This window comes from Colobus angolensis, unplaced genomic scaffold (assembly GCF_000951035.1).
Source record: "Colobus angolensis palliatus isolate OR3802 unplaced genomic scaffold, Cang.pa_1.0 Scaffold19, whole genome shotgun sequence".
Lineage (NCBI taxonomy): Eukaryota > Metazoa > Chordata > Mammalia > Primates > Cercopithecidae > Colobus > Colobus angolensis.
The window spans coordinates 5,725,684-5,735,597 of NW_012115043.1; the positions used below are offsets into that span (position 1 = coordinate 5,725,684).

Genomic DNA, 9,914 nt, shown 5'->3' on the forward strand with positions numbered 1-9,914 from the left:
AGGATGGTCTCGATCTCCTGACCTCGTGATCCGCCCGTCTCGGCCTCCCAAAGTGCTGCGATTACAGGCTTGAGCCACCGCGCCCGGCCTAAAAGGGCAGTTCTTAAGAGAAGATCTGTGGTGTTCAGATTTTGCTGCTATATATTTATTCCTAGGATACAGATATTCTGCAAAGACATCTGGTTGGTCCTCAAATAATCACATTTAATAATGTGGTCAATCAAAAGCAGCCTAAGCCAGGCACATGCCTGTGATCCCAGCTATTCGGGAGGCTGAGGTAGAACGATCACTTGAGCCCAGGATCTCAAGATCAGCCTGGACAGCATAGCAAGACCCCATCTCAAAAAAAAAAACCAAACACAGCCTTATCCTAAGACTCCAAAAAATGTCAGACTTCCAGCAACATTTAGCTAATTAAAAGTTTCTTCTTCAAAACTACAAAAATCTATTACACTTCTGCACCATAAAGAACTTCCTTGTTCAGAAAACTTTATGAATTTAGATAAAACAGTTAAAGCTTTACCTAACACCCAAAAAAATCCATATATTAGAATTTTTATCTATTTTTGAAGTTTATCCCTTTAAAACACCAAAAAATTAATTGAAATCTCAAAGTGGCTTTTTTATGTTGTTATTCTTTGCCTCCACTAATCCTCTCCCCTCCTCAGCTTTCCTAAAAGAATATTCCCCTAAGGTAGTGGCTATTCAAATCTTTTTTAAAATTCCTTCTCAAAAGAAACCTTATTCAGAATGCCAACACATAAAAGAGAGTTGCTCTGACTGAGGTAGACCTGTTCGTGTGATCTACTCCTCCAAAGCATCTCTGGGAACCCCCTGGGGTACCATGGAACACAGTTTGAAAAGTACTGCTCCAAAACTTTCCCCTCCCTTATTTATGGCATGCTAGATAAGTACCACTAAAATCTGAAAAATTTCAACTTAGAACAAATAAGAAGCACTTAGTTCATTCTGCTTTTCAGAGGTAGTTTTACCTAGACCTGAAGTTCTCCCACTAAGACTGTAAGCCCTGTTGAGTACGGGCGCTACGATGGATCCCTCTGGCTCTCAGTCAAGGGCCCAGCACAATGCTTGCCACACAGCATGACTTTAACAGACAGCTGCTGAATTTAATCTAACTACATCACCCAGAAGATAATACACTTACAGAGCTTCCTTGCTTAAAGTGGTTAGACGGAAACAGAAATTGATTTGTTAAAGGTTAATGAATAGCAGGACTATACAGAATACTCTCCATCTTTCAGGCTGACAACCACACTTACGTATCATACAGCCTTTGAGATTTCAGCTGGGAGAAAAACACCAGGCTAAAGGAGTGCAGCCTTGGACCCATGCAGTCATTTCCCCAAGTCTCTGCAGGATTTGGTTGCCATCTGCCATGAGGCCAGTCCAGGAGTTCTTTTATTCTGTTATACTAGCCTTGGTGTACTCACGAAATAACACCCAAAACACAAAGGAAATATTAAAGGTAAGAATTCTGACGTGGGTGGTGCAGACCTTAAGCACTGGACCTAAAGGGTTTTTCATAAACTCACCCACACAGCTCACCGGGATGAAATCATTAGCTCTCTGGCCACATCACAATTACCCATACTTCCAGCACTAGCACAAGTTAACTGGTAACTACCATGGCAGCAGCGCAACTTACTTTCAGGAGAGCCTTCGCTTTCCAGTCGGAGTTTATTTAGGCGCTCTTCTTCCTAGAATTTAGACAAAAGTTTTCCAAGAACACAAGTTAGAATTCCCAGATGCTTGCAAAAGTCCATATGCTGGCTGAGTAATCTGACTTCCTCAAAGCCACCTCCTCCGGTTGGGGTGAGTGCCATCATTGGGAAAAATATTCTAGGTCATAGGGCCACCAACACCTGACTCCTCCTTACTAAGCAGCATTAGCATCACAGGATGCCCATCCATTGTTCACAAAATTCACCCAATCATCTGGCTTCCAAACTGACAAGTGACCTTGGAATCTTAAAGCTGGAAAGGACATCGAGAAGATCTGTCGCAGTCAGAGAAATAAAACAGAAGTTTAAGGCAGGAAGTAGACTGCTATTTTATTTTTCAAGATTTCTAGATTTTTAGTATAATTTTTCCAGAAGCTAAGATCATGTTTCCAACATCAGTATGAACTCATGTTTAGCTTAACAGAGATACAGATAGATCCATACATAAATATTTACGGGTGAATGTGTATGCATGGGTTAGTATCCAAACATATATTTTCTTGTTCTGCCAGTGAAGACAACCTAAAAGCAATGGCAACCTGGTAGCAATGAGCATACCTGGCACGCAGATCTTGCTTTCCAATACTATTCTACAGTAAGAACAGAGCTCCTTGAAGAAATGGCTGTTCCAGGGCTGAAGCAGGAAACGTACATACAAGATAAGCCCGGAGCAGCTTATAGTGCCAGAAAGTAAGGAAGTGCTCAAAAAAAAAAAAAAAAAGTCCCATAATGATGGCGCTTTCTCAAAAAGATACAAAAGCCAAATGAAAGATGGGCAGGATGAGGACGTAACTAAAGGCCAGTTAGTGCCAAAGCTGGAAGATTTTGAGCAACAAAATAAATAATATTAGTTTATAACTCAGAGTATAAAATAAATACCACGTACCCACATGATATAAATAAATGATTGAATAAATAAATGGGAGACAATAGACATGCATAATTATTCTCCTATGCAGAAAAATTCCAAATAATTATGTAGATACTCCATCTAAAGGACAGGAAGCATAACTCCCTGCTCCTTAAATGTAGGCTACACATAGTGACTTCCTTCCAAGGAGTGGCAAGAGGAAAATAACCTTATAGTGGAGAAACCTGATAAGCGTCACCTCAAGCCAGCTGACCCATGGTTAATATCAACAGTGATGTGTCATGTTGATAGTATGTACTCTTTTTTTTTTTTTGAGACAGAGTCTCACTCTGTTGCCCAGGCTGGAGTACAGTGGCGCAATCTCGGCTCACTGCAAGCTCTGCCTCCCGGGTTCACGCCATTCTCCTGCCTCAGCCTTCTGAGCAGCTGGGACTACAGGCGTGCGTCACCATGCTCGGCTAATTTTTTGTATTTTTACTAGAGACAGGGTTTCACTGTGCTAGCCAGGATGGTCTCGATCTCCTGACCTTGTGATCTGCCTGCCTCGGCCTCCCAAAGTGCTGGGATCACAGGCGTGCACCACCCCGCCCGGCCGTATGTACTTTTGATATGATGTGATAAGAACTGCACTTTACCTCTGTGGTCTTCTCAATATCTGTCATCTTAGTCTAGTTGTAAGAGAAACATCAGACAGATTTCAACTGAGGGACAGTCTACAAAATACATAGCGAATACTTCTTGAAAATCACGTCACGAGGTCTTTAAATGAATTTGTAACTTTGTCGCTATTCTTTCAGACCCTGAGAGGTATCCGCAGTGGCCTGAATGACGTGGGTTCCCCATGATTTGTCCTGAATGACTAGATCCTAGGATCCTTACTAACCTTAGCTCTGAGCTCCATTTCCGCATCCGATTCATCCAGCCAACGATCAAAGTCAGGGGCCAAAAACAGTGGTCGCTTTTCCTGCTTCGTGAGTCTCTCCCACCACTGACTCACTTTCTTCTGTACCGTAATGTTTACCTGCCTCTGGGTCAGTTTGTAAAAAGGCTAGGAGAGAAAGTGAAAATGTAAGAATGCCCTCTTCTGTTCCCTAAAGCAGCACCATGCCAGGGGCGCTGTACAGGGAAACTGCAGGATATGTTTATTCTTCTTTCTCTGGTCCTGCAAGTCCCGATGCAAAGGGAATATCTAGACCAGGGGTCTCCAACTCCTGGGCCACAGACCAATACTGGTTGGGAATGGGGCCACACAGGAGGAGCTGAGCCGTGGGCAAGTGAGCGAAACTTCATCTGTATTTACACTCGCTCCTCATCACTTGCATTACCTCCTGAGGCCTGCCTCCTGTCAGATCAGCATTGGCATAAAATTCACATAGGAGCACAAACTCTATTGTGAATTGTGCATGCAAGGAATCTAGGTTGCTCACTCTTTATGAGACTCTAACACCTGATCATCTGTCACTGTCTCCCATCACCCCCAGATGGGACCGTCTAGTTGCAGGAAAACAAGCTCAGGGCTCTCACTGATTCTACATTATGATGAGTTGTATAATTATTTCATTATATATTACAATGTAATAATAACAGAAATCAAGTGCACAATAAAGGTAATGCATTTGAATCACCCTGAAACCATCCCCACCCCACCATCTGTGAAAAAAGTGCCTTCCACAAAACTGGACCCTGGTGCCAAAAAGGTTGATCTAGACCAAGGGAATTGGTCTAGACCAAGGGAACTGGAGAAATGGTAAGAACATAATGTCCTTCTCTGATTCCCCCAGTGAATGACACAGGAGGATATCAGGATAAGAAAGGCAAATAGTTCCTGGTTAGGCTGGAGGGAGCTAGCATGAACCTCCTGCCACAGCCACATCATGCAAGGTACTACGTCCAATCACCCTCTCAAGGGTACTGCGTCCAGTCACCCTCAGCTTATACATTTTCCTCCCATGAAAATGACTGTCCTGGCTCAGCAGACCCTTGTTTTAGAAACACCTGCATCAAGGTCAGAACTGTATTGGATCAGTTACAGACTTTTTCACAGGGGTCAATCTGGGGAGTCTTCCCAACTAAACTCAAATTCTTATAGGCCATTCCAGCTCATTGTTTGTCTACATGGCCTCTCCCTTGTCTCCAAAGGAAGCCCCATGACAGGTTCTCTGCCCACTATACCACTGGTTATTATTAATGCTTTCTCAAAACAACTGAGCACCTGTGCAGGGAAATCAAGAAGTTCAAGTCCCCAGAGCTAAGTGTAATTCCAGAAACCAAAATACCCCATCTATTGGATTCTCTCCCTGCTTGTGAGAGAAGCTTCCTCAGGCTCTAAGGGAAGAGAAGCTTCGATGATATCTGTAGCATTCTTTCTGAAGACCAGCTGCCTTTGCCCTTTTTGATTTCTATTTTTCTCACCCGCACCTATGGCAAAGTCACATGAAAGTAACCCTTGGTGGGGGCTTCAACTACCCTATGTAACTGTTCTCAACAGGTGCCATACTCCTCTGCCATCACTAAAACCTGAATATCAGAGCTGGAAGGAAACCTGGAGATCACTTAGTCCATAATTTCATTTAACATATGATAAAACTGGAACTCAAAGAAGTGAAGAGACTTGTTCAAGATCACACCACTAATAAATGGCAGGGCCCAGATTCAACTCGGGGTCTCTGACTTTCCCATTCCTCTGCAGCTAAAACCTGGGCTCTGTTCCAAATAAGAGAACTCTATTATTCCCCTTTGGTTTTATCTTCTTCTCTCCACAAACCCTGCTCCCCATTTCACTAAACTACTGGTATTCATTTCCTAAAATGGGAAGGGAAGTGAGAAAGGAAAGAACATACCTCTGGCTTCACAAGGTCTAAGAACTCCAGGTGAAATTCATAGACATTGTCTCCTTTGGCACCATGTCCTTGAGCTATAAAGAAAGAAATGTGGGTTATTCAAACTTGAGCAGAGCGAGGCCATCCAAAAGCCAGCTTGGTGCAGTTCTTTCCTAAGTATGCGAACATTTTTTTTCTTTTTTTTTTTGAGACAGAGTCTCACTCTGTCACCCAGGCTGGAGTGCAGTGGCACAATCTCAGCTCACTGCAAGCTCTGCCTCCCAGGTTCATGCCATTCTCCTTCCTCAGCCTCCCAAGTAGCTGGGACTACAGGCGCCCACCACCACGCCCGGCTAATTTCTTGTGTTTTTAGTAGACAGGGTTTCACCATGTTAGCCAGGATGGTCTCAATCTCCTGACTTCAAGTGATCCGCCCGCCTCAGCCTCCCAAAGTGCTGGGATTACAGGCATGTGCCACCATGCCCAGCAAGAATATTACACTTGATCGTAGCCAAAAGGCTGAGAAGCAGTGTAGTCCACAACTCTTAATGGGTCCTGTTAAAATGTGTGGGGGCTTGTGAGCAGAGCTCTTCAACAGCTAGATAGGTCAAATCTTTGACGCAAGTTTATCTCCATATGTCCTCTGATGTCAGTTTTGGAGTATTTACCCAATTTTCCACTGTGACCCTGATGATACCCCGTACAAATAACAGGCAGGAAAAAGAATAGAGAAAGCAATGCCAAAGCGGCCACACAGATATAAATTTAACTTTCACAATTACTTTGGCTGTAAATCTAGAGCAGACAAAAATTGGTGGGTGTATCATCTTGACCGTGGTTAAGGAAAGTTGCAAGGCACATGGAAATGCTGGATTGTCTTGGACAGCTCTGAATCTAAAACCTCCCAACCAGGGAGAGACAATGAAGGGAGAAGCTGACTCCTCCTTTAGTACATCCCAAATGGAACAAGGAAAAAGAAATACAAGCTTTTGTAGCTTATGAAGGACAGGTGGAACTAGGAGGGAAGTACCTGACTTGGCCAATGCCTTATCCCTATGCCTTGATATGGCTCCTTTCTCCAATTCAAGCTGGCACCATGCCTAGGTGCCAGTGACTGCTGGACCCAGCAGCTGCTGCTGGACCTCCCTTCCACTCTCCTCTCTGATTCATTTACCATTTGGTTCCCTTCTGGGACTCTCATCCCTTATCTGACCATATGTAGACTAATAACCTGCCTAATATTCGCCATAGGTAGCAATGATTCTCTATGACCATAAATTCCTTAAGGTAGCACAGTATATAAGGTCTAAGTGGCAAGATATGCTTTTATCACTTTAAATTTCATGTAAATGTATATAATTTCCAAAAAACCTGAGCTGAGTGGTAACTACTCTCATCCTGAAAAGCAGATACAAAAGCCAGGCTGTACTTTCATGCAAGTATATTACGGTAGATGGAATTTCACATAAAGCAGAAACTCTTCATGCTCCAATAATCCCAGGAACTGGAACAGAGAGAATCCTTCCCCACTGGGTGACAGTGAATGCAGATCCCACCCTCTCCAGTACAGCAGTAAATCTGCTGATGGACTGAGGAGAAGGGAGACGGAGGCAGATTCATAGAATCAGAGACTGTCAGAGTTGAAAAGGCCTGAGACATCATCTAGAATGTAGTGTTTCTCAAACTGGTCTGCAAATCTAGTATCAGGGAGCCACAAAGTCTCATCAAGAATATTTCTTAGGAATGGTGTAATAAATAATTATTATTTTTAAAAATGTTTAAAAAGAAAAATTTTTTTTAAAAAAACAAAACAAACAAACAAACAAAAAAAACAGGCACAGTGGCTTACGCCTGTAATCCCAGCACTTTGAGAGGCCAAGGCGAGTAGATCACTTGAGGTCAGGAGTTCAAGACCAGCCTGGACAACATGGTGAAACCCTGTCTCTACTGAAAATACAAAAATTAGCTGGGCGTGGTGGCGGGTGCCTGTAATCCTAGCTACTCGGGAGGCTGAGGCACAAGAATCACTTGAACCCAGGAGACGGAGGTTGCAGTGAGCCGAGATTGTGCCACTGCACTCCAGCCTGGGTGATAGAGCAAGACTCAATCTCAAAATAAATAAATAACATTTCTATTTTTTGTTTTCATAATAATCTTTTTTTTTTTTAAAAAAAGCAGCATATTCTGGATCATCTAGATGGCCACTTCATAATTAAGTAGTGCCATGTAATCAGTAGCTGTATGTGTGTCTGTGTTCATAGCTGCAGTGAAGCCAAATATCACTTAAAGTGACCATATTTAATTCTTCATGAGTTTCTCAATCTCAGGTCCATGAGCCCTTGAGAGTCCTGTGGAAACATTCTTAGGTGTCCATGGGTCCTCGAGTTTGAGAAACACAGATTAAAATCCAGCATCTTCATTGTGTAGGTCCAGAAAAGTCAATAACTTGTCCAAGACAGTGGCAGAATTAGAGCTAGAAGACAAGCCTTCTGATTTCTAACCCAGGATTCTTTTTTTTTTTTTCTTCACTGTATCTACTGCCTCTCCATGGGGGAAACAGGATTTTAAACCAATTATTTGACTTTTCTAATCATATATTTCAAAACAATTTAGCTTACTTCATGAAGATCAGAGGAGTGAACATCAGAAAAAAATCGTAAAACATACATTTAAAAAAAAAAAAGGGAAACCACCACCACACCTCCTTAACTGTGTATAGAGATGGGAGCATTTGCTGGGATACTGACCTTTGAAATGCAGCACATTTTCAGTGATGCTGATGGCAGGGTTCTGTGAAAAGAGACCAAGGATGCAAGAAGGCATTTTAATGAAGAGAAAAAATGAGATTAAACAAGGGGCTTCTTCCCCTCATCCTTCTCTCATGAGGACTCAGCCTCCTACTCTGTGCCTCCCCCAGAAATATATTTAGTCATTTATTCACATCTGTGTAGGCTTTCTCTATGTCTGTCTATACCTATCTAAGACTGCAAACTCCTGCCAAGAAGGACCCTAACCTGCTCTGTGAAACAGTCAAGCGCTGAATTACTCCATTCTGAGAATGGCCAATCATGCAAGGTGCTATGTGAGATATGACAGGGGAATACACAGATCTCCAGGACTCAATCCCTGAGCTGTAGAACAGTTTCCAGTGGGACAGATGAGGCACTTTCTGTGAGAAGATATGAAATAGTTATCAAGAAACATATGGTCAAGACGAAAAGGGTGGTAAAAGGCAGTAAGTGTTAGCAGAGTTAAGAGAGAGAGAGAGAGAGCAAAATAGGAATAGAGTGGTGGGGAAAAGCTCCACAAAAGGTGAGACCTGTACTGCAACCTGAATGATAAATTAATTCTGACAAGTGGAGGAAAGGGCAGAGGATTGCAGGTGGTGAATGAAAATGAAACACGCTGTGCCTGTGTCTAACTTAGAGGCACCAGACTCTCTTAACCCCCAAAGGAAACAAGACTCAGGAAAGGTCAAAATTCTCCAAACTGCTCACTGATTCCCAGAAGTTGCTACATACCTTCAGTTTAGCATCACAATTTAAAGTGAAACTACTCAACACTTTTTCCAGTGGATGAGAAACAACTCACCTCCTACTTCCAGCTCAAGGTTAATAAGCAAGAGGCAGCTCGTTCCCAGTGTCACGGTGTTTGTTTTTCTTCTGTGGGTTTAGCTTTCTGTGCTCCTCAACTACAGCTGTCATCTGACCACAACCTCATGAGATTCCAAGCCAGAACAACCCAACAGAGCCCCTCCTGAAGTCCTAACCCACAGAAACTGTGAGAGACAATAATCGATTATTGTTGCTTTAAGCCACTATATATTGGGTGATTTACTATGTAGCAACAGATTAACAAATAATTAACTGCAATTATTTCTTTAAATGCTTGGTAGAACTTCCAGGTGAAGCCATTTAGACCTGCAAGTTTCCCTGTGGGAAGACTTTTGACTATTGAATCCGTGTATTTAATGGTTACAAGGCTATCCAGGTTTTCTATCTCTTTTATAGAAACTGTCTTTATTTCTTGGAATTTATCCATTTTATCTGATATGAACTTGTTTTAATATTTTCTTTCTTTTTTTTGAAAAAATCACCCAGGCTGGAGTGCAATGGTTCAGTCTCGGCTAACTGCAACCTCCAACTCCCGGGTTCAAGCAATTCTTCTGCCTCAGCCTCCCAAGTAGCTGGGAGTACAGGCATGTGCCACCGTGCAGGGCCTAATATTCTCTTAGCTTTTAAATGTCTGTAGCTTTCATGGTTATGTCTTCTTCTTCATTACTGATATGGTTTGTGTCTTAATCTTGTCAATATGTCTAGCAATTTTAATTATCTTTCAAGAACTTTTAGCTTTTTATTGATTTTCTCCACCTCTGCTTTCTATGTCTGTTCTTATCTTTATTCTTTCCTTCCTTCAATTTCTTTTGGAGAATTTGCTTTTTTTTTCTTTTTCTTTTTTTTTTTTTTTTGAGACGGAGTCTCG

At 42.3% G+C, this 9,914-nt stretch overlaps 1 protein-coding gene across 2 annotated transcripts in view; it reads right to left on the reverse strand.

The window, feature by feature from the left end:
* Positions 1–9,914, reverse strand: part of HACD3 (3-hydroxyacyl-CoA dehydratase 3) — a 48,324-nt gene that overhangs the window by 18,050 nt on the left and 20,360 nt on the right. Inside the window, exons 2-5 of one of the 2 annotated variants that reach the window (XM_011940385.1) lie at positions 8,180–8,222; positions 5,454–5,527; positions 3,497–3,661; positions 1,667–1,718 (exon numbers count right to left, since the gene is read on the reverse strand). In XM_011940385.1, the coding sequence (XP_011795775.1) occupies positions 1,667–1,718; positions 3,497–3,661; positions 5,454–5,527; positions 8,180–8,222 (334 nt within the window). The remainder of the gene's footprint in view (positions 1–1,666; positions 1,719–3,496; positions 3,662–5,453; positions 5,528–8,179; positions 8,223–9,914) is intronic. The other variant, XM_011940386.1, reaches the window with a different exon arrangement.